The 25,670-nt window shown below is 41.2% G+C and overlaps 1 protein-coding gene and 1 long non-coding RNA gene across 2 annotated transcripts in view; one reads left to right on the forward strand and one right to left on the reverse strand.

Moving 5' to 3' along the window:
- Nucleotides 1–12,099, reverse strand: part of hao2 (hydroxyacid oxidase 2 (long chain)) — a 17,907-nt gene extending 5,808 nt beyond the window's left edge. Inside the window, exons 1-5 of the mRNA XM_061791491.1 lie at nucleotides 12,007–12,099; nucleotides 9,985–10,053; nucleotides 7,658–7,810; nucleotides 5,887–6,038; nucleotides 2,748–3,031 (exon numbers count right to left, since the gene is read on the reverse strand). Of these exons, the coding sequence (XP_061647475.1) occupies nucleotides 2,748–3,031; nucleotides 5,887–6,038; nucleotides 7,658–7,810; nucleotides 9,985–10,001 (606 nt within the window). The 5' untranslated portion in view covers nucleotides 10,002–10,053; nucleotides 12,007–12,099. The remainder of the gene's footprint in view (nucleotides 1–2,747; nucleotides 3,032–5,886; nucleotides 6,039–7,657; nucleotides 7,811–9,984; nucleotides 10,054–12,006) is intronic.
- Nucleotides 1–25,454, forward strand: part of LOC133486414 (uncharacterized) — a 27,520-nt gene extending 2,066 nt beyond the window's left edge. The window contains exons 2-3 of the long non-coding RNA XR_009791025.1: nucleotides 24,932–24,987; nucleotides 25,361–25,454. This is a non-coding gene — a long non-coding RNA (uncharacterized LOC133486414). The remainder of the gene's footprint in view (nucleotides 1–24,931; nucleotides 24,988–25,360) is intronic.
- The last annotated feature ends 216 nt before the right edge of the window (nucleotides 25,455–25,670 follow it).

Genomic DNA, 25,670 nt, shown 5'->3' on the forward strand with positions numbered 1-25,670 from the left:
TAGGGGGGAAAAAAACACCCGCACGAGTGTTTACTTTAGAGACTCCGAAGAACAACAGCTTTGTCATGCAGCTCTTAAATTGCGACTGCCCAAATTTTGATATTTCAGCCCATTTCTAACTTGAGAAAACACCTTGCGGTAAGTTGCAAATGTCTTTCTCTCTCTCGTGCACGCACGCACGCACACACACACACACACACACACACACACACTTTCAAGTCTGGTCAGCCAACAGCTTCTGATTTTTTTTTTTTTTTCATCTGAAGTTTTTAATCTACTTTACTTGAGTAGGTATTTGACTGTACTTTATTACTCTTACGCAAGTAAATATTTGGAGGACTAATTTTTACTTTTACTTGAGTCATATTATCCTAAAGTAACAGTACACTTACTTTAGTACAGTATTTGGCTGCTGTAACCACCTCTGCCAATAAATTCTCAAATATACAATTAATGACTAATGTTCATGACCTATTCTAGTGCCCACACTTCTCACAAATAATGTTCCATTTGTGCTATTTAAGTCGAGTTCTTAGGGCAAGAGACACCATTTGAAATGTAACAGTAATTTTGACGCGTCAATTTGGAGAACCCCTCAGAATTTTGTCCTGTATGAACTTACTGATGGATATTTTAAACTGAAACCTGGCAGTCAATAAGAGAAGGGTTCCTCGAGGAGCAGACGAAACAAAAGGGATGAGATATGTTTGAGAAATAATCATGTTTTACTCTAATTTGAAGGAATTTTTTGATCCGATTTTTATCCATCCAGCCATCCATCTATCAATTTTCTTCTAGCTTTAGCAGGGAAGCCCAGAGTTCCCTCTCCCCAGCCACTTCATCCAGCTCTTCCGGGGGGATCCCGAGGCATTCCGAGGCCAGCCGGGAGACATCGTCTATCCAGCGTGTCCTGGGTCGTCCCGGGATCTCCTCCCAGTGGGACATGCCCGGAACACCCCACCAGGGTGTCATGACCCACAGCTTGTGACCATAGGTGAGGGTAGGAACGTAGCCCGACTGGTAAATCGAGAGCTCTGCCTTTCAGCTTAGCGCCTTCTTCACCACAACGGACCGATACAAAGTCTGCATCATTGCAGATGCTGCACCGATCTCCCGTTCCATTCTTACCTCACTTGTGAACAAGACCCCAGTATACTTGAACTCCTCCACTTGGGTCAGGATCTCATCCCCGACCTGGAGAGGGCACGCCACCCTTTTCCGACTGAGGACCATGGTCTCAGATTTGGAGGGCCTGATTTTCATCTCAGCTGCTTCACACTCTGCTGCGAACCGCTCCAGTGGGAGTTGGAGATCACGGCTCGATGAAGCCAACAGAACCACATCATTTGCAAAAAGCAGAGATGCAATACTGAGGCCACCAAACCGGACCCCCTCTACGCCTCGGCTGCGCCTAGAAATTCTGTCCATAAAAGTTATGAACAGAATCGGTGACAAATGGCAGCCTTGGTGGAGTCCAACCCTCACCGGAAACAAATCAGACTTACTGCCAGCAATACGGACCAAATTCTGATACTGGTGGTTTAGGGACCGAACAGCCCGTATCGAGGGGTTCAGTACCCCATGCACCCGAAGCACCCCCCACAGGACTCCATGTGGTACACGGTCGAACGCCTTCTCCAAGTCCACAAAATGCATTTAGACTGGTTGGGAGAACTCCCATGCACTCTAAAGGACCCCACAAAGGGTGTAGAGCTGGTCCACTGCTCCACGGCCAGGACGAAAACCCCACTCCTCCCAATAGGGCCTTTCCAGGTCTCACTGTCATTGCCCACTTGAGTATTGAAGTCCCCCAGCAACGATGGAGCGCCCAGCGGGACCGCTCTCCAGCACCCCCTCCAAGGACTCAAAAAAGGGTGGGTACTCTGAACTGCTGTTTGGTGCATTGGCACAAACAACAGTCAGTACTCATCCCCCCACCCGAAGGCAGAGGGAGGATACCCTCTCGTCCACCGGGGTGAATCCCAACGTACAGGCGCCGAGCCAGGGAGTATATCCACACCTCCTCTGCGCCTCTCACTGTGGGCAACTCCAGAGTGGAAGAGAGTCCAACCCCTCTCAAGAGGACTGGTACCAGAGACCAAGATGTGTGTGTGGAGGCGAGCCCAACTATATCTAGTCCCCATGGGTGCCGGCCCGGCCACCAGGCGCTCGGCTTCGAGCCCCATCTCCAGGTCTGGCTCAAGAGGCGGGCCCCGTGACCTGCGTCCGGGCAAGGGAAAACGTCTTCCAGGATTTTTATACATCATAGGGGTCTTTGGAGCCGTGCTTTGTCTGGTCCCTCACCTAGGACCTGTTTGCCATGGGTGACCCTGCCAGGGTCTTAAAGCCCCAGACAACTTAGCTCCTAGGATCATTGGGACACACAAACCCCTCCACCACGATAAGGTGACGGCGCAAGGAGGGGATCAGATTTTCACTTTCACACAAAAAGTACCCCGAAAAGCTACTTTTTCTGATCTGATTTTCAGTTTCACAAAGAAGTACCCCAAGGCAATTTCATTTCTGACACAGAAAACTCACTCTCTTCGGAATCCGTCATCCGATTTTCTAACTTTTTGGTGCATTGTATTCAGGTTGAAGAAGCCATTCCAGCCACTAAGCATTTTGACAGACTGTTATCTTTTTGGATATGTTGTCATGTTGCTGTTGCATTGTACAACTACTACTATCACTATCTTTTTCCTTCTTTTTGATGTCGCAAAGATGTGTCCCAAATTTACTTTTACCTGAAAGACGCCATCAAAGTTCTTGACTTTGAGATGCGGTGGCAGCTTGAACTGGTTGCGGATGTCGTTGCGCCGCTTGCCCGTGTACGGTACGTCGACGGTGAGCACCAAGGCCTTGAAGCCCAGCGCCTCCACACGGTGCACGATCTGCTCCGACAGCTTGCGGTCGCGGTACACGTAGAGCTGGAACCAGCGGTAGCCATTGGGTGCCGCCGCCACAATCTCCTCCACCGAGCACGTGGAGTAGGTGCTGGTGATGTAGCACGTGTTTAACGCCTCGGTGGCTGTACAGTGGAGCAAAGACAAGGCCCAATTATTCCATACAGTGGTACCTTGACTTCTGTGTTTAATGCGTTATGAGACTAGCAATGTTCTCTCTAATATTCATGTCTGAGCATACACGTAAACTTCCTGAGTGGTTTTTGGGTCATTGTGAGCAACATCAGGTGTGCACACTGTGGCCACACCTGTATCATGCATCATAACAAGTTACATGGCTTATTGAAAATAATCCAAATACAACATTAATTTCCATGAAATAACTTTTAATATAAGTGATTTGGGCCACATAAAATGAAGACTACATATTGTATTTTTTTTTTTTTTGTGAGCTGTGTATTACCTTGTACTGTATATTAGGTTGAGGGTTCTGTTCTGTATAAGTATTAAAGATGTCCATATGCTGTTGTAAATGAACAACTTAACTGTTAACTGTTTTGAACAAATGAGAAATGTTTATGAACCATAGATAAATAAATGATTTAAGGGATTTTCCTTTATCCACAAATAAAAATTCTGAACAGATGATACTGGCGACCAGTTCGGGGTGTACCCCACCTCTCGGCCAAAGATAGCTGGGATAAGCTCCAGCACGCCTGCGACCCTCGTGAGGATAAGCGGAACGGAAAATGAATGAATGAATGTATGAATGAATGATACTAGAATAAGTACAAATCTGATTGTGGACTTAATTTCACTTTATTTTTCTCATCATTCTTTTCACTTCTCCAGTGGATGTAGACCTTGCATGCTTGCATTGATGCATTCATTTTGAGGGCAAATAGAATATTGTCAATGAGAACTTTAACTTGCTCAGGGTCAGATTTGCTTTTGTGTGACAACTCATTCCTCTTCTCTTGATCTTCACCATCTCCTGCAATAATGTATCAATCCCGATTTCCAGCTTGCGTCTTTGTATGATTCCAACAGGATTCATGGTGAATTCAGTTTCATGGTGAATATGACGCTTGAGGTAGTCCAACTTCCATTTAGTCCACACTTTTTCCTCCGAACACTCGCTTGCTATTTTGGCTTCGCAGCATGAAAAAGTAAAAATCTTACCCAGTGCACAGTGTTAGTCATTGTTTTACTGTAGTTAAAGCTTGTTGTCACCTGTCACTCATCGAGTTACATTGCAGAATGGTACAGAATAAATAATTTTATTTGCAGTTCAGGTAGGATTTTATTTTATGCGTTGCAAAGATTTGCTGTGCGCAGAACACGTGCGAGCAGTGTGTGATTGCTCATGCGCGCACCTTAGAGGGAACTTTAGTGAAAATTCTAAGTTAATGATTATTTGCTAAAAACAATAACGTTTATCAGTTTGAAAATTAAATCTTGTCTTTGTAGTGTATTCAATTAAATTTAGGTTGAACATGATTGGCAAATCATTTTATTCTGTTTTTGTTTATGTTTAACACAAAGTCCCACTGGCACGGTGGGCCTCTGCCTCACAGTTCTGAGGACCGGGGTTCAATCCCCGGCCCCGCCTGTGTGAAGTTTGCATGTTCTCCCCGTGCCTGCGTGGGTTTTCTCCGGGCACTCCGGTTTCCTCCCACATCCCAAAAACATGCATGGTAGGTTGATTGAAGACTCTAAATGCCTGTGAATGTGTGTGTGTATGGTTGTTTTTTTGTATGTGCCCTGTGATTGGCTGGCGACCAGTTCAGGTTGTACCCCGCCTCCTGCCCGATGATAGCTTGGATAGGCCCCAGCGCTCCCACGACCCTTGTGAGGATAAGCGGCTCAGATAATGGATGGATGGACAACATCCCACCTTCATTGGAATTGGGGTTGTATTTTACAAAGGTAAGTATTGCAATGACATGCTGCCATCTAGTGATGGGAATGTATATATAGGTCAGGGATGAGATCCTGCCCCAAGTGGAGGAATTCAAGTATCTTGGGGTCTTGTTCACGAGTGAGGGAAGAATGGAACGGGAGATCGACAGGCGGATCGGTGCAGCGTCTGCAGTCATGTGGACTTTGTATCGATCCGTTGTGGTAAAGAAAGACCTAAGCCGAAAGGCGAAGCTCTCAATTTACCGGTCGATCTTCGTTCCTACCCTCACCTATGGTCATGAGCTGTGGGTCGTGACCGAAAGAACAAGATCCCGGATACAAGCGGCCGAAATGAGTTTCCTCCGCAGGGTGTCCGGGCTCTCCCTTAGAGATAGGGTGAGAAGCTCGGTCATCCGGGAAGATCTCAGAGTAGAGCCGCTGCTCCTCCGCATTGAGAGGAGCCAGATGAGGTGGCTGGGGCATCTGATTCGGATGCCTCCCGGACGCCTCCCTGGTGAGGTGTTCCGGGCATGTCCCACCGGGAGGAGACCCCGGGGACGACCCAGGACACGCTGGAGAGACTATATCCTTCGGCTGGCCTGGGAACTCCTCGGGATCCCCCCGGAAGAGCTGGATGAAGTGGCTGGGGAGAGGGAAGTCTGGGCATCCCTGCTGAAGCTACTGCCCCCGCGACCCGACCCGGATAAGCGGTAGAGAATGGATGGATGGATGGATGCTCACCTATCGGCAATATAGAGTTGTCAATTAACCTATCATGCATGTGGGAGGAAACTGGAGTACCTGGAGGCACAGGAATAACATGCAAACTGTGCCAGTGAGGGGTTGAACCCAGATCCTGGTTCTATGTTGCCTCAGTAAACTTTGAAATATGAATTAAAATCCTCCATGTATTCCTGAGTTCCAGATGTTTTTCTGCCGAGAGGCCTGAAATCAGGTCATTTGAATTTTTCAAGGTTATCTACGTCACTAGTGAAGATCTAAATAGCCAAAATATGGCATCTTAAAAATGAAAGGCCACAGTAATGTAAAAAAAAAAAAAAAAAAAAGTGCAACCCACCTCTTGCTGTGGCCATCTCGCCCTCGTGCCAGGCCAGACAGTGGAAGGCAGTGGGCGCGATGCCCACCGGGAAGCTGATCTCCGTGCCCTGCACCGTAGTGCGGGTGTCGCTCACCGATACGTCGCGCAGGATGCGAGGTCTCAGGCGGATCCTGGACACGAAGAGAACATTAACACAAGAAATTTGTTCTGGTGATTCTCAGTGTGCCGTGTGTACATGGCCTAATATATATCCATCCATCCATTTTCTGTACCGCTTCCTCACTAGCGTTGTGGGCGTGCTGGAGCCTATCCCACTTATCTTCAGGCGAGAGGCAGGGTACACCGTGAACTTGTCACCAGCCAATCGCAGGGCACATATTAAAAAAAACAACCATTCGCACTCACATTCACACCTATGGGCAATTTAGAGTCGTCAATCAACCTGCCATGCATGTTTTTGGGATGTGGGAGGAAACCGGTGTGCCCGGAGAAAACCCACGCAGGCACGGGAAAAACATGCCAAGTCCACACAGGCGAGGCCTTGCCACACATCACACACACACACACATATATTTAACCTAATGTTAAAACTGTGCCTAATGTTACAGAGGCTAAAAATACATTGTAGGAATAAAACCTCTCATTTTCAATGACATTTTTGTTTAAAGCCAGGGTTAGGGTTTCAAATAAGGGTTAAGTTTCTGAATTAGGGTTTCAAGCCAGGGTTAAGGTTTTGGGCCTGGGTGTTTCAAACAAGGGTTAGAGTTTTTAGCCAGGGTTAGACTTTTAAGACAGGGTTAGAGTTTCAAATTACGGTTTTAAAACGGTGAGAGTTTCAAAATTCAAATTAGGGTTTCAAGACAGGGTTTAGGGTTTCAAGCCTGGGTAGAGACACTTACACGCGACACTTAGTTTGCGCGGCACGCACCACAAGGTAGGGTGCAGGGAAGCCCATATTTGGCACTGGTTGTAATGCGAAGCAAACAAGAAGTAGCTTCATACCTTTTCCCGTAGGTTTGCACGTAAAGTAGGCCACAGCTTGGCAATAGGATTTGTCACTGGCTGACAATGGAAAGCCCTGGCTTGACCTATAATAAGGGGGATGGACGGCAGGATCTGAGGAAGTTTAGGTTCGTCCGTGAGTTGCAGCTCCATGAAGACCACTTCAAAGTGTACTTACACTCTTAAATTTGCTCGGTTAAAAGTAACCCCAATTGGGTGAAATGGCTAACCCAGCGCTGGGTCCAAAAGGGGCCGAGCCAGTGCTGGTTTAATTATACCCAGCGCAATGGGTTGAAGATTTGACCCAGCACGTTTGGTCAAGATTCTGACCCAGCAACACGTGAAAACTACCAATCGTGATGAGTTAAAGCTACCAAGAAATGGGTTATCTGGTTGTCAGTGTAACCGTGGTTAAAAACACCTGTACTAATTTTATGACCAACATTTTCTAAGAATGTTACATTCAATTTACTTCAACTTCAGTAAATTGTAATTTGATATAAATTGGAATTAAATGATGAAACAACAAGCATTTTTTTTTTAGTGCGTAAGGAGCAGTTTTTTTTCCTCTTTTTTAACCATGTCATGCTACTGCATCTGTCTTGTGTCCCAGAGATCGGGACATTGGGAGTGCATTAATTTTCTCCTCCATGCTGTTTTCACTCTGAACTCATTCGGCCACCATCTGTCTTATTGGATGAGCCAAGATGACATCATAGCCCAAATTGAATGGTTTAAAATTTTTTTGCTGACTTTTTAGTAGGCTTTTCAGTGAAGGTTTTGGTACCGCTTGTAGGCCAGCAGGTTGTCGTCTCGGGTGCAGCACTCATCAGCTCCGGCGGCGTAGTAGTCCCACGTGGCCTTGGACAGATGCTCCTTGGCGTATTCCTCAAAATCTGTCAGGCATACCATGGCCATCTCGGCACACTGACCCCCCTCTCTGTGGAACGCAACATTAGGAACACCCCCACCCCACCCACCCCGTCCTACATTACATGATGACAACCTTGAACCCCTAAATCCATTCTAAGGTATTTCAATAAATGTCATTGAACTCAAGTCACCTCATTTCACAACATGCAGCAGTTTGACAGATAATGAACATTTCCTCTAAAAAGAGGCTTCAAGATGTTAATTGCCGCTCCCATTTGAAGTTTACTGTCAAACTAAACATAAAAGAAAGAGAATTACACCTTATTTAGACCAACCACATATCTTAGCCTTTAAGTCCGCTAGCTTAATACTAATGCTAACACATGATGGGATATGCCATTGACAGGCTCACAAATAGCATGTATTTGGGGGTGTTGTAACCCTTCAAGGAACGGATATTTGAACACAAATTATGTCGCAACACATGTAGACTGATAATATAACAATATTCACAGACTTATATTCTTCATCCTCTGTGAGGGATGATTGAAGGCCTTTTCACACTGCACTTAGCGGGGCGCAGCACAGCCTTGACGAGCCCATTGATTGTGTACGTGTCACGAGAGCGCAACGACGGAATGTTGTCATTCTCGAAAAATGTTCAGCGCTGTGATTTTAGATGGTGCATCCAATAGGAGAGGGGTTGGTGGAATGATTTCAGAGACCGAACAGCAATAGACCAACCAGCAGGAAAAGCAACCACGCTAAGCATCCATCAATTTTCTAAGCCGCTTCTCCTCACAAGGTTCGCGGGCGTGCTGGAGCCTATCTCAGCTGTCATCGGGCAGGAGGCGGGGTACACTCTGAACTGGTTGCCAGCCAATCGCAGGGCACATACAAACAAACAACCATTCGCACTCACAGTCACACCTACGGGCAATTTAGAGTCTCCAATTAATGCATGTTTTTGGGATGTGGGAGGAAACCGGAGTGCCCGGAGAAAACCCACACAGGCACGGGGAGAACATGCAAACTCCACACAGGCGGGGCCGGGGATTGAACCCGGGTCCTCAGAACTGTGAGGCTGACGCTCTAACCAGTCGTCCACCGTGCCGCCACCACACTAAGCAACCACTTCCAAATATGGGCAAGCTTGCACTGGAGTGCCGTCGTGCCTGCGCCCTTCCCTCACGGTCAACACCAAGAAAACCAAGTGCAGTGTGAAAAGGTCTTAATATTACTGCGGCTTACTGAGGAGTTTTGACCTCTCCATATAAGGTAACTTGAAAAACGCATAAGTTGGGGCACTTGTAAGTCAAGGTACTACTGTACATTTGATGTCAATTGGTTGAGTCAATTAACGTTGTGCACACAAACAAACAAAAAAAGTAAAAATAAAGTTAAAAAAACCCATAGTCATTCACACTGTAACAGCCAACAAACAACAATGTTATATATTATATAATGCATATGTAAACCTGCCCTAAAATGGTTTCTGATACATTTTGAATTTCAGCTGATTAAATTTTAATTGAACAATATGCATCTGATTGTTGTTGTAGTTTACAGTGGTGGACAACTGTACTGTAGTGCATCATACTGAGAGCGCGTTCTAATACTATTGTTACCTTTTTTATTGAATGTCATTTATTTCGTTCATAAGAAAAGGGCTCCGGCTGAACCACAGCTTATCTTTTTCTGCTATATCGTGCAGCAAAAATAATGCAAACCCAAATATAAAGCTAGTGTTTTTGCACCATACAATCCTGCTAACTATTCTTTTATATTGTATTGATTAATGTACGTGTGACTTAAATTGGTTATTCTCATGTACTGCTGCTGTCCACTTGAATGCTGTGAAACCGAAATTTCTCCCAACAGTGAAAGCTTATTCTATTGTATTCTGTCATTCGATGTGAATTGGGGGAAAAAAACAACAACTCTAAAAGTTCAATTAAACTGATCGCCATTGAACTGCAACTGAACAATTTGGTGTTTTTAAGTTAGATTAATACAAGACAGCAGTACATAAACACAGTCTTAATGTCAAACTGTGTAAAATGTAAAAAAATAAAAAAGATACATTTCCTGTATAATTAGCTAACATTTGAGGAAAAAATAAAATAAAAATCAGCATTTTGTGATGTCATGACCAAAATAATCATAACTGTATATTTCTATTGTTAGAGCAGTAAATATCGTCTCAAAAATGATGTTAAAAAGTGGCAGTTGTTCACTCACCGGTTACAAATGCTCATTCTCTCTCACGCTCTTTCAGCACAACGTCAACCCGCCTGACAGAGTCATAACCTGACAACAAGACAAAATACATTTTTAAGCAACAACTTGGCAACCTTTATTCATGTGAAAAAGTCTTACCGCCTTGTTATAACTAAACGTAATCCTCTATTTTGTCTGAAAGTAAATCAAATGACTTAAACTAATCATAAACCATTGTGATATGCTGTCAGTGTTGGGAAGTAACTAATTACATGTAGCATGATTACGTAAATTAACTACAAATTTTGTTACTGTAATCTTTTTACATTACTGGGACAAAACGTGTAATTAAATGACAGTTGCTTTTAGTTTTTAGTTTTTATTTTTTTTCATATTTTTTTTCATATCTCTTAAAGCCGACACTTGTGATTGGCTCTCTCTGGTCATGTGCCATTCAGCTCTGGTGTCAAACATGACGTTTCCAAATGTGACCTTAAATCGCCACCTTGTGGTGAAATCTATTAGTTTATCTCAGATTTTGAAAACGTTAGACTCATCGTTACACTTTCGAACACATAAAAGAACATTGACTTTTGAATAGTTTCATTTTTTTTTAAAGATAATTTTTGACTTTTTATGGAACATTGACTTATCAGGGTTGTCATATGAAGCAATGTTGTCTAAATTGTGCACATTTGTCATGTCAAAAATGGTTTGGTATTGTGGTTTTGCACATGCTGTACACAAATAACTGCAACGAACATTTTCTTATTAGGTTTTTGCATTTCATCATGTTTTGTTATCAGTTTGTGTTCAAAACAGTTATATAGTTAGTTCCAAAATAATAATAGATACTATTAATCCACTTTTTTTTTCTTTAGTGGAAACATCCAAGGGTCCTCTTGATGCATTCATTAATTTGAAAAGTGATCAAAATGTAATTAATTAAATAACTTTGACAAAATAGTTGAACAAGTTACACAACTATTACATTTTCAACAGGGTCATTTCCAAAGTCATCTTCCCAACCCTGTATACTGTAATGGATTGCAATCTCAAAACAGAAACAGTTACGTCACTACAGAACACTTCCACTTATGAACACTTGAGGGAAGTCCAACACTGAAGAATAAATTATAGTATGACGTACTAATAAAAATGTTAGTACTTGTTTTGGCGTCACTTATCAGAATTGTCACAATTCACCATCAGTCATTCCAGTTCTGACATTATATAAAGCACATATATGTACGACTCAATATGTACTATCAAAATAGTAATACAATTGAGCGTAAAAATTGCTAGTTATGAAATCAGCTACTTTACAACTTGCTGTGGTGAATACTTACAAACAATACTGAATACATGGTGTTTATGGGCTTTAGAAAAATGAAGGCAATTAAAAGTGTCAATGAGAAAGTGAATGACTTTGTTTTCTATTTGAATTAATTTAAAATGTAGGATTCAGTGTGACTGACATCATGTTAAGCGGTCCTTCCTCTTCCGATGTGTTTTTTTCTTTTTAACAATAAAACTCAGCGTAAAGGTAAGCAATTCAAACAGAAGCAAATACATTTCAGGTTGGTTAAAAAAAACAAACACTTTAAGTTGTTCAATTTACACTTAAATATTTCCCCTTTCACTGTTTTGTTGTGGGACCATCACAGATTTGTCCCAAAAATACGTGTCATAATAGGACAGTGGAAGAGTCAATTTTTAAATAAAACATCACAACTACAGTAAGAGTGCATCAGTGTGTAGTACATTTAGTCTTCATGTGGCTGCGCATGTTTGTGTGTGTGTGTGTGTGTGTGTAAAAAAGGTGTCAATCACGTGCTGAATGGTCGCTTGGTGACAGCACATTGTCCAGTTGAATTTCTAGAATACTTGCTCTCTTTCACCATGTCACAAACAAGCTGCCCTTACTCCCTACAGTTCTTAGTTTCTTTTTTTTAATACAATCATGCTTTTCCAATCCCAATACGACGTTGATATTGCTTCTTGTCAGCACTGAGGTGAAAAACGTAAATGAAAAAGTCTTACCTCAACCTGTTGTGCTGTCAGCGGCCTTCAGCGCTTCCGCTCTCATGTGACGAGGTCGTGTCAGAGGGCAGGCCCCCTCGTCGCATCCCAGCCCCACCCCTGTGGCCCCCCTTCATCACAGTGAGAAGCTCCTCCTCCAACCCCCCCATCACCCATCACCCCCTATGGCGTTGCTGGGCCCCCCTTTTTTTGTACCAGAAAACGCCAAGAGCACACGCATTACTATTAGAGTACTACAGCTGGACTGCACCAGTATTGCTTGATGGGCAGGAGGGCGAAAAAACCCCAAATATTATATAAATTATATTCAACAATTATAAATTAATGTGGTCGTTTTCATGTTTGTTAGTTAGCAGGCCATTCCCATTTAAAACAAATTTTGTACTCTTTTTGACGGGGGCAACGTTCCGCTATGACTCCAATGTTTCAAGCCTGAGACAGGGTTTCAAATTAGGCATTCAAGAAAGGGTAAGGTTTGGTATGGTAGGGTTTCAAATGATTGTTTCTAGGTAGGGTCACAGTTAGGGTTTCAAGCCTGGGTAAAGGTTTGAAACAAGGGTTAGGGTTTCAAATGAGAGTTTCAAACCAGGGATTGGGTTTGAGATTCGGATTTCAAAACAAGGTTAGGCTTCCAAGGCTGAGTTTCAAGTTAAAGGTTCCATATTTTGGCTATTTAGACCTCCATGGAGTGACTCTCTAACATGGACTTTGTATAAAAATGTTAATTTCATTTCAGAAAACACCTTGGTTTGTCATACGAGTAATCCAGAAATGGCCCTTCTGACAGCTACTTCTGTTTAACCCAGTCTTAGATCCGCTTTGTCCATATTTGGCTAAAACCACCCCCTTTCCTCTGATTGGTTGCCTCCGTGTTGAAGACCCACTTGTGAGCGCACACGTGTTTGCTATGTTGACAGCGCTGGCTCGGAAGCGGCAAGGGAAGGCGGAAATCTTCGCTAGTGACATAGATAAACTGGATAAATTCAAATGACCTGATTTCAGGCCTCTCGGCAGAAAAACATCAGGAACTTGGGAATGCGTGGACAATTTTAATTCATATTTCACATGTTTACTGAGGAACCATAGAGACAATATTACATCCTAAATACTAGAAAATGTTGGTTTGGCAAAATATAGCACCTTTAAAGTTTCAAAATGGGGTTTCAGGCCTTGGTTTGTCAGCTTTGAGTTCAACCAAACGGGCCCAGATTACACACCAAGGAAGTCAGTTTGTGAGTCAATTGAGAAGAGCTCGTCATTATTTCAGTATTCTGGTTTGTGGGTGTGTCGTGAGGTTCTTCAGATGTAAAATGGGTGCCTTGACTCTATTAGGGTTGGGAAACACGTCAGACTCAAGAATTAATTATTTCACCCCGAGTGGATTACCCACATAGTGCATGTATCTATCTTTTCAAGAGAAAAAAATGTCACACTGATGCTGTAGAGGCCTTAAAAACTCAAGTATCACATATAAAGTAATACGTTTGGCATTATAGTGAGAAGTGTTAAAACATTCCAACACTGATGCCAGTGAAAAGGCATGTTTAAATGCACAGAATGGCAAATGATGTGCGGAATATATGTTCAGTTCGAGCATCTGCATGGACAGTCACACGGCACTCCTAAACAGAAATCCAACTATTTTTTGGAATTAAAATAAGAACCAGGACCAAGTGAGACAAAGTGAAACCTGAAGGAAAGCCCGACATCAAAGGATACATAGCTCCCATATGTAGCTGTATATGTGTCATACGTACAGAATATGCACACATGTATACTGTATGTAGTGTGTCACCGTGCACTGATGTGGTTGTGGCCGTTTGAGTGATCTCACGCAGCTTTGAAGACCAGCAGCACTTCCCTCAACATGCCAACACTCACCGGAGCGCATGTGAGGATGTGCTTAACCCTTGTCATCCTTGTGTTAGAACGAGACAAATCAACCTTCAGCTGAATGTATGCACTTACTGTCACCATGGTGTACTGACAGGACCTTGTACACTAACAAATGCTGGAATCTTTGATTAGCGCTCCATGGGCCTTCTACTTTTCATTTCAAAATCAGACATGATGATTCAGTCCCCTCTGATAGTCACCCGACTGGCTTTTTGGTCAACGTCATTCAGTTACCTGCTGTCACAGCAATAACTAGCCGGCCCCCTAGCCAACCAATGGCACCATTCATTTTAAAATGAATCACAAGTTGTTAAAAATGATATCAAAGTGCACGAGACGGATGCCGCAGCCGGAATGAGAAACGAGAGAACATCCTGTTTTCCACAGTTCAAATTCCCATTGCCTTGATACTGTAACACAAGAGGCCGTATTAGTCTTTAGCAGTGTCTTTTTGTATCGTATACTGTAAATCGCTTACACAGCGACAAGTATTGGAGCATGTAAACATCATTAACAACATAATTCAATTCTCTTTTGTACTAAATTATTACATGATATTCAAATTATGAAAGACATTTCTAACATTTGAACTTATATTTGCTTAAACATTTCCGAGGCTCTTACAGTCTTTAAGATAATAAGCACACTAACTTGCAGCAAAATAAATAATAATAATAGTAATGGGTACATACTGTACATAAACACTGACTGCAAAAAATGACGTAGTATGATCTCTCTATCATACTAAACAGTCACACATTATTAACATTTTAGTCATATTTACAACTGCGCATGTCAAGCTTTTAACAAGAGTCAGTGGGTAAAGATTTGTGCCCCCCACACCGGAAATTCGTCATTATTCAGACAACTTTACTCATCATTAACTTTTTACTATTTGCTTGCTCATTTAGTAATAGATATGCATATGTTTTTATTTTTTATTATTATTTTAATTTTTGTCTTTAAAGAAAGTAATGCAGTGACCACGATGCGTGTGGGGCATTACTCTGGCTCCCTCTTTTGACCAGTTGCCACTGTTTATTTCTTTGTTTCAATAATGGTACAGTATATTGCAGGAGTGGGCAACCTCTTGATATTTAAAATGGTCAGATGGGCCAGGTCATTCGTATTAATTTAATTAGAATGAATTAACCAATCTACCCCTTGGTCTAGGAACTGATGATGCGAAATGAGTCCTTTGGGTGTGAAAGGCCCAGAGAAGAGGAAGAATATACTGCACACTGGAAGTTACATGAGATAAGCAGACTGACATTCAGAGCAGTAAGAATCAATTGTGAACCTGCATAAGGGAGGCTATAAAAGAGGTTATAAAATTGACAGTTACACACACATTTCTACGCATGACCATTATTAACCGAACACTACTGTGGTGTCTTACCCACTGTATGTCTGTGTATGTGTGAATGAGTACATTTAGGGGGTGTATTTTTGCCTTAGGGACACTAAGGGATATGTATCTGCCTGACTTTGCAGTTGCCATTTTCTGTGACTCACCAGCCAGAAATCCACTCTAGTGGGTTGAACACATGCAGACATGACAAATAGTGGGTTTCCACGGTTATGGAGTCATCGTAAAACAGCTGCCGTTCTCTCACAAGGTCAAATGAGGGGGGGCGGGGGGCAATGATTTGTTTGCCCAACATGTCTCCTTATCTGACTTTCATTCTCTGGTTTTATTAACCCGTCTCTGTTAATCACTACTCACAGTGTTTTGGAAATCAGATCTGTTTTGCCTACATGTGCTGAATGGCATAATAGCTTGTTTACCAAAGTCCGCTAGTTTAATGCTAATGAACAATGCAACAATAGACGCCATAGAAGCCTAACGAAGAAACAGTTACTTGAATGCAAATCGTGACACAACAAATATAAACAGACAATATAATAGTAGTAACAGGCGAAAAATGAAAAATATTAAAGCAGCTTGCTGAGTCAGTTGTGAAACTCTTCTTTGTGAGTCTCTTTCTGTCTAATACTGCCCCGAGTTAGCCAAGGTGCGCACACCAGATGGAGCAGCACAATGTCCATTGAATTGAAGCCAAATAAATGTGGCAAAAACGGTTTCTTTACATTCATTATGTTTATGTTAATTATTTACATTACTGTATGTAGAAGTGCAACAATTAATTGAAAACTTGACAATTATTTTGATATTCGATAAATCGTTTAGAGACCTTTAATTTCAATTGTACAGATCCTCGAAATTTCAGCCTCTCAACAGTAAATATTCTCAGATTTCTGTAGTACTCCATGAAAGCATACTGATTATCTTTATCCATCCATCCATTTCCTGAGCCGCTTCTCCTCACTAGGGTCGCGGGCGTGCTGGAGCCTATCCCAGCTATCTTCGGGCAGGAGGCGGGGTACACCCTGAACTGGTTGCCAGCACATAGAAACAAACAACCATCCATTCAATTTCTGAGCCGTGACCACACTCATAACTCTTAATAATTATAATCAAACAACCATACGCACTCACATTCACATCTACGGGCAATTTAGAGTCTTCGATCAACCTAGCATGCATGTTTTTGGGATGTGGGAGGAAACCGGAGTGCCCGGAGAAAACCCACGCAGGCACGGGGAGAACATGCAAACTCCACACAGGTGGGGTCGGGGAATGAACCCCAGACCTCAGAATTGTGAGGCAGACGCTCTAACCAATCGCCCACCGTGCCGCCAACAAACAACCATTCGCACTCATATTCACACCTACGGGCAATTTAGAGTGCCCGGAGAAAAGGCACGGGGAGAACATGCAAACGCCACACAGGCAGGACCAGGGATTGAACCCCGGTCCTCAGAACTATGAGGCAGACGCTCTAACCAGTCATCCACCGCGCCGCCTCTCGTACACGCGTACGCTCAAAGATCATTCAAAGAGAAGGTGTAGCATGAAACTAATGACAGAGCGCAAGCCCAGTACTCCTCATTTGGCTGCTTTGAATTGTAATTCTCCCTAAGGAGCATCCTTCCAATTTTTTATTTTTAGTGCTCTGCTTTTCAACCGAGCAGAATGTATTATAATCACAGGCATGGGACTGTTTTGTACTTTTATTCCCTAGGAACACAATTTGTTCCAACACAGGAAGTACTTTAAGTTTCTATGAAGACACGATTAAAGGACTTCTCCAATGCGGTAATTATTCCATCGTTCCGGACTTAAAAACAGTGTCTGCAGAAAAAAAAATTCCCATCACAATAGACTCACTTGTAAATTTAGGCTTGTTTTCTGATGACATAATTGATTTTCAGACAGATTTTGGCCCACCCACATTGAAGGTCCAAACTGCACCAAATGTTCAGCCACCGAACAAACATTTGCAGCCAAAAATGGCCCCAAAAAGTGCAATTCTTAGTTTCAGACCAAAAGACTTTCGTCACCGAAATGAAATGTTGTTATAACGCAAGCAAAAACCGCGGCCAGCACTCGGTCGTGTACACTATACTGTAGACTAAAAAACGGTGTATCCGTACTGAAAAGTCGGCCCTGTTCCTGTACGATGGGGGAATGCTTGTTGCACTTTTTTTTTTTTTCAATTTTTATTTTTACTACAGCTAACTACAAGCTATAGCTATTGCGGCTAAATACAATGGCAAGCCACGGAGGCGAACGTTCGCTTAGCGTATGGTGTCAACCCAGCATAAGTCACAAATCATCTCCTCCATGGCAGAAAATAAACTACCCTTCTGACATGTATCAAGTTCTGTCTAATTAACAGACGAAAGACGAAGCTGCCATCCTAATTGCGAAGCTATGGTGACATGAAGTCACAAAACACCAAAATAAGTGATTGGGTGATATAGTACACTTGTCACATAGGTCTGGCTGCGACCACGTTATACCAGAGAGTAACCAACTTCGAAGACCAAAATAACAGGCAGATTAATGTCTAGAGAGAAAATAGTGTAATACACAATAATGATAGACAGCCACACATGGACTGGAATCTGAAACTGGAAATGAATTGGTATGTCACCGCTAGTCTGCGACGTCACTTGAGAAAATGGGCCTAGAAGTTTAAAAGTACATTAACATAATACATATTTATAATATAACATTTATTAGTCCCACATTGGGGAAATTTGCGTAGTTTCAGTAGCAATAGTGGATACAAATCAAGCAGGCAAAAGAAGACATTTGGCTGCAACTGCGGCCGCCATTACAAAGTTGACGCAATAATTACATTAAAATAACAAATATTGAAGCCATAATTTATTAACAATTATGATTATAAAGTAATGATTGTGTTGTGCAATTGGACAGTATGCAGAATTATATTTATCCTATTACATAATGTACTGCAATAACTGTCTCACTGTAATATTCTCAACATAATTTTAAATATATAGAAATTCAGACAACTTGTTCTGGAAGTTAATTTCTATAAGTTGGCAGCTCTGCAGTCATAGCTACATTATAAATGCAATTTTACTAATGATTGGGATAATAATTTCTTTCGGTGTTTCAGCTTTCAGTTCTTGGCCATGGGTTCCCCATTTTCGTTTTTCGGTTTCAGCCAAGAATATTCATTTCGGTGCATCGTTAGTCCAAACCTGCCGATGTCAGTGACGGAGGACGGGGGCATTTCCTTATTAAACTAGTATGTGTTCTACGGCGTAATTGTCACCCATGCTGAAAGTATGGATGTTTTCTTTAGACGATAACGAGTGAGGTTAAATACATTTGAGAAGGCTTGTTTTGTTAAACAACGCTGGAATGCTTCGTTGCAGCAGGAAGGCAGCGCATGAGGTACTGTAAGTGGGTACAGATTCATTTACAGTACATGGGTTTTGTCAGCTCATCGTTTCATTTATTAACTCACTCATGGCTCTAAGACCTTTGAAAAAGAGTTCGGGAAGATGATGTAACACAGGCTTTTGCTTTTGTGAAGTTAAAAGCTTTTTGTACGGTCGGCGGCGTCGTGTGACCACGGTTGACTTAGATGGGCATGGCTGATTCCCAGCGTTCTGTTCACAACTATTTAAGCAATCAGACCACAATAAAGTTTGGATTTTTTTTAGCATATTAAATTAGCGATTTGGTACTGGTGTGTTGATGTGTGTGTGCCACTGTACTGTATATGAGAGCAGTATAAGATATACCAACTTGAACAAAGCACTATTTGGAATCTCAGGCAAGATGGCGTTTTTCGAATTTTATTTCCTGAAAAATTATTATTTTGGAGGAAGGGGGATTGCGCCCGACAGCGACGATATAGAGGCTATCAGTCCTTTTAGTTGATCTTTTTAATATATTTTTTTTTAAATCCTAAAGCCATCCTCAGGCTCTCCTATAGGAACTCAAATTATTGTTACACACTTGTCCATGTAAACCCCCATACGCCCTGTAATGACCCACATTGGGATCGGAGTGTTTAAGGCAACACAGTGAGAGAGTCTTTGGTTTGTTATTCCTGGCCCGTGATTCATAAAGCCTTTCACGTCACAAATGAACCATGACTGGCTCAAGCTCTCTCCCACAGTCTCCTTCTGACTTCATGTTGGACTCGAATACACAGGAGAGAGTTTAGGCTTACACGCGTAACCAGTAATTACATGAATTATTACACATATTTTCTTTATTGCTAAAATTTTATTTGAATTCAAGGGTCTAAAACTCCTATGGTAGCTTGACAGAAATAGCAGTCACAGCTCTGCTTTGTTTTGTACTCAATTTAATCAATGAAACAGCTCATCAGTGTACAGTGGTGCCTTCACTTACAAGTTGAATTTGTTCCGTGACCACACTCATAACTCAAAATCATTTTTCCCTACTGAAATTAATGGAAATGCCATTAATCCATACCAGCCCCCACAAAACACCAATACATTTTTTGGAATGTGTTTTCTAATAAGAAAAATAGCAATCACAGTATTATACTTAATAAAAACATAAAATAAAAACAATTGAATAGAATGTAATGAATTAAACAGTTCATGCCACATTTCTTTTTTGTTTTTTGCTTCAATTCAATGGACTTTGTACTGCTCTGTCTAGTGTGTACACCTTGGCCACCAGAAGGCAGTATAGTACTTACGTAATACTCAAAGTAGACTCTTCTAACCTCAGTAATTTAAAGTAATGAGTCTTTTTTTTGCAGAAGATAAAGAACATATGCCTATGAGTATTGTTGTATTCTGTCTCCATGTGTTGCTGCACAAAGATCCATTGCTTAAACAGTTTTAACTACGGCAACATCAGTGCTAGTTTCGTTAGCCTGTCCATGGAGTTTTGCATTATGTGTTAGCGTGAAACTTTGACTTTTTGTAGGTTGTGGTTTGGTTAAATACACAACGTGTAATTCTTTTTTTGTATTTAGTTTGACAGTAAACATCAACCGTGAATGGCAATAAACAAGCAATTGTCCTCTTTTTTAAAATAGTTCACTATCTGATACTGCTTGTGAAGTTCACTGCAAACATCTAGTATTCATAACAATTTATTTTTTCCCAAGACAAAAAAATCGGCCGAGCGACGGCTTGTACAAGTATCCCGAAAAACTTGTAAGTCGGGTCACTCATAAATAAAAGTACCACCATACCTTAATTTAGAACTTTATAGCCCGAAAGTTGGCCTTACTAAACTGAGTTGACATTTCACTGGTATGGAGGAAGAGGTGAAGAAGGGGGAAAGCATAATATGAAATGAGAAAAAAGACAGGAGGTGAGAGCAGAGGATGTGGCACAGGATAAGATGGATAAGACGGAGAGAATGTGTGTGTGTGTGTGTGTGTGTGTGCATGTGATACAGATTGTCTGGTAAACTTCCTGTTCTGACAAAATGGGAAAGCCCAATGTTCTCTTGTGCCTTCTCTTTTTTTTTACTTTGGTAATGCAGAACACAAAAGGGTTAATGACAGCACGCTGAGACAGCAGAGCTGCCAAATGTTACGGAAATCACTGAACGTTGACTCGTTACGGCCATAACACTGATTGTTCCGGATATTGGAATAATCCAGCGTCTGACATTACCGGTGCATCCCCATTGAACAGCTGCTTGGTGCAAGCTATTTTATTGTGCCCCCCGGCTGCCAAGCTGCAGAGACGACAGCTCTATTTGCGTCTGACGACAACGCATTGTAGGTCACTGATCATCGCCTCCATGGTAGCGAATAAGCTACACTTCGTAACATGCTTCTTACATAAGTGTTAAATATATTCTATGTTGGATTTATCTTACCCAACAATAAGTGTCACGAAGGGAGGAGGAGGAGTGGATAGGTGAAGACGATGTCAAAGACGATGCCAATGCTAATTGCTAAGCTATTGTTACCGGCAGTCGCAACACATCAAAATAAGTGATTTTGTGATACGATACGCTTGTCACATAGGTCTGGCTGGAAACACGTTTTTGCGGAGAGTAACAAACTTTGAACAAGAAACTGATAGGCCAATTAATACGTGTTTAGCAATAGAAATATAAAATAATACATATCCACACAGGACGCCGCGTCTGAACTGGAAATGAATTCAATGAACATGTCACTTGAGAACGTGGGCAGGTTAAAACTAATTCACTGCCTACCATGTTAACATGGATATTTGAATTCAACAGCCGTCAATGGCAGTGAATGAGTTTAAAAGTATATTATTATAATTATTATTAATAATATTTATAATATTCAATTAGCCATTTCCCCCCTAAAATTTACAATTTAAATTTTATTTTTATTTTTTTTGTCTCATTAAATAAGTGGTTAGCTCATTCACTGCCAGCCTTTTTCAAAGTTCCCCATATTGCCAGCCGTTTTAAAGCATTTTGACCGATCTTTCAAGACCCACAGATTATTGTGTTCTGTGACAAAAGAAGCGATAAACCTCTTCTTTCACCAGATCTTGCTTTCTATCCTTTTCTGTTCCTTACTAATCAGCAGTAGAACGGGTTGATTTAATTTAAAACTCTGGTTTCTGACCAACAAGTGGAGAAAACAAACGTTTTATCACCATGTCAAGCAGAACAGTAACTTTGACACTACTATTATCTACTTTCATGACCCATCCAACTCTTAAACAGAAACAAGACTGAGAAACAGCTTTTGATGGCAAAATAATGACTGATTTACATATGTTAAACGTCGAAATGCGCCAAGGGTGCCGCTGGCTCACCGCATGGCTTGCGTTGATTGTCAGTGGCTTTTTAATATGGTGTTTATCATTTACTCTCTGAACTGCGTCATCTTTTCTCACGATCACAACACACACTTTCTACTACTCACTACCATGACACATATTCTGTTAACGTCATACATACATATACACATAAACATATATATATACTTATATATACTCTGTTCGAGTGTGAGGTGCCTAAACTTGTCCGACTTCCCACGTGTTGGCATTTCTCTCCCTCATAATCGACGCGACAAGCTGAGATTCACTGCCTATTCTTTATCGTCTCCTCAAAAGCTGTGCGGATCTCAAATCTAAAGCAATGCTGCCATCAACACTGGCATTACAGTGGTTTGCAAACCTGAATTTCACAGACAAGCTGCGTAAGACCCTCTTCTAAGCTTACCCATTTGAAAAACATACTTGATGAGTTCACTGAACTAAGTTAAAATAAAACATATAAGTAAAATTACATATTCCATACATACATTGAACAAGTTTTATTTTATTAAAAAAAGTTGATTCATTAATATTACACTAATTGTTTTTAAAATGAGAATGAATCAAATACCATTTCATGTATTTTGTATAAAAATGAAACCTTTCCTTTGGTGTTCAGTTGTTTTTGTTATTCATGTACAGTAGTAGCTTTAATTTGTATGTGAATACTTTTTGGGATTTTATTTTACCAGGTCATGTATGGCGATGTGAATGTACCCTCAGTCTTCCTTTCTTTGCTTGCTTGGTCGGTAGTCGAATCATTTATCTTCCTTTTTATTTATTTATTTATTTTTGCATTTGGTAGCTTCTATCTGAAGATGGAGTCCTGTGAGAATTTCAAGTCAATTATACTCATTAAGGGCAATTACAGCACATTTGCTGTATCTACTCTATGTACACATGTGCCACTACTGTATAATACAATATGTAATTTATCAGAACGTAAATGTCGCATTCATATTACCGTTTTAGTGAAAACTACATCTTCCTTTCAAATTATGCTCTCATGAAATCTTCCTCAAGTGACCATTTAGTAAGTTTCAATGAATGAGAATGTTGAAATAAAGGTAAAAATATGCATTCAATGCTTTCTTTAAACCTAGTATCCATTCAAAAAATGCGATGATTGTATTACATAAAGGTAAAAACGTATTAACAGTGGCGCATGAATCACTTTAGGATTATATTCAGTGGACATCATGTCTGGGCTGCGGAAACGTTTCATTTTGTTTGTTTATAAGAGAGATACCGAGGGAGAGAGAGGGCAAGGGGGAGCCTGGAGGATGGGGTAGATTGAAAAAGACAGATAAGACATGACAAATTAGTCCTGCCTCTGCTTTTAGTCAATTTTATTGAAAAGACGAAAACCTTCTTTGAAACCTCGTGGATTAAATTCATTAACCAATTAACTCTTTATCTTTATTGGAGGAGAGTATACAATAGAAAACCATGCTTGTCACACTGACCTAGGTCAGCTCCCTCACGGGGAGGATGAGAATGATTAGAAGATAAAAGATGGAAGAAATATGTAAGGGACCCTAAAGAGAAACAATCAACAGAAATGTGGCTGAAGTACCATTGGCCAACTCCACACTCTTGAAAAAGTAATGAGTCCAATTTAATTTAATCTATTAATAATTGAGTGACGCCAGATGTGCATCACACTTGGATCTTGACATAACGTAGAAATCCTCTAATACAATCTTTGGAGTAGTGCTGGCTGTAACTATAAAACATTTCACATTTGGTCTAAGCAAGTTGAAGATGCAATCGCATGATCGATTTGTCATAGACGAAGGAGCCCATGTCTTCCATGATGGAGATATTTGCAGGTGACTTGCTTTTCATTTATGGGCGTTGGATGTCCTAATAGCGACTGCACCGTGCTGCCCAGGCATCAAACAATCATTCAAATAAAGTGGTGGATGAGATACGAGTTTGATGCGTTCTGTGACCACGCTTGTAACTCAAAACACTCACACTCAATTTATCTTTCCCAGTTGAAATAAATAGAAATTCCATTAATCTGTTCCAACACCCCCGCAGCCCCCCCACCCAAACATTTTTGTAATGATTTTTTTAATAAAATGAGGCACTCTATCATATTGCACCTTACAAAACGTATACTAATAACATAATCAAATAGAATATGTTTTGTGCTGTATTTGTAGTGGGTGCAACTTGGCCACCGGTGCCAGTATAATAGTCATACAGACACAAACGAAGAAGAGTTTCACAACTACTGTAAGCGACTCAGTAAGCTGCTGTAATGTTAATACTTTTTCTCAAAGGAAAGCTTGTGGAAGCAAAGTTGTGACGTTTTAAATACACATTATTGTTCCTTTGTTTTGTTTTGTTTGACAGTAAACCTTAATTAGGAGTGGCAATAAACAGCAGAATTGAACTGAAGAATTGTTCACTATCTGCCAAACTGCTACTTGTTGTGAAGTGAGTTGAGTTGCATTGCGTCGTATCACAGATTTATGCTGGCAAGTCAACGCAAAAAAATTGTCCAAACGCTGGCTCATATCTCTGAAAACTCTTAAGTTGAGTCACTTGTATATCAAGGCACCACAATATATCGTAAAGGGATAAACCATTTACCAAATATAAAAGATGTGGGAATGATTATGGACATTGTATGACATTTCCTGTATATTGGGCTTTTTTCTTTTTTTTTTTTCCAGAAGCATGTCAGCAGAATTGAGAAGCTGGCTCAGAAAAAGTCAAATTTGTGACATTATTTTCCGAAACAAATTCTGGCATAAGGGTCACTCTCGTACAGTATAACCACTTTGCTCCAGTTCCATCTATTCAGCATGGCACTGGGGATTCACTAAATGTTTTTGCAATATGTTCCGCCTCCCATGGTTCCCACTCCTACCTGGAAAAACAGAAGAGGACGTGAGAAAGGGGAGACACGGCGTCACTGTTACCAGTAAAGCACCAAAAGTAAGCAAGCATTTGTGTTTCCACTGTAAGCTGTTGTGTATAATGAAACGACCACATCCTGACACTTTTTGGATTTCACTGCAAGCAGCGACAAGTGTTTACAATTTCCAATTGTTTATACAACAGAATGTTGGAAACTGTACCTTCGCAGTCTATTTAAAGCACATGCAACTATTATTGAGGAAATATTCTTTTGATTAACCCTCTGGACTGTGACAGTTTGCAACATAAAGACTCCCAAGTACCAATCTGCGTGTGACAGATAAACATTAGCTGCTAGGAAAAGTGAGGGGTTTGTTTTAATGAGGCTCATTTTGCAGTGGATATGTGTTGTTTCACAAAACAATTTGATAATGTTGGCGCGCCCCGACAGGCAAAACAGCCCGGCCCCTCCAAGTCCCAACCAGTGCTGAGGACCATATCCATCTATGGTGAGAAAAGTAGAGCAGTCTTATGGAACGTGTTACAAGGTGATGAATCATTGTTTTATTCACTGAGTCATTAGTAATTTGACACACAATCCCTTGATTTTTGCTGTGTCATCGATTGTGTGTGTCTCGAGCTACGCACTGATAACACGACTGTTAAAGCGGGAGAACAAACACAAATCAAGTGATTTGGTCTGCTTGACTGTCAGTGAACTTTTCCCTTTTTATCTCAGATGCAGACGTCTAGGGCCAGTG

This window comes from Phyllopteryx taeniolatus, chromosome 12, assembly GCF_024500385.1.
Source record: "Phyllopteryx taeniolatus isolate TA_2022b chromosome 12, UOR_Ptae_1.2, whole genome shotgun sequence".
NCBI lineage: Eukaryota > Metazoa > Chordata > Actinopteri > Syngnathiformes > Syngnathidae > Phyllopteryx > Phyllopteryx taeniolatus.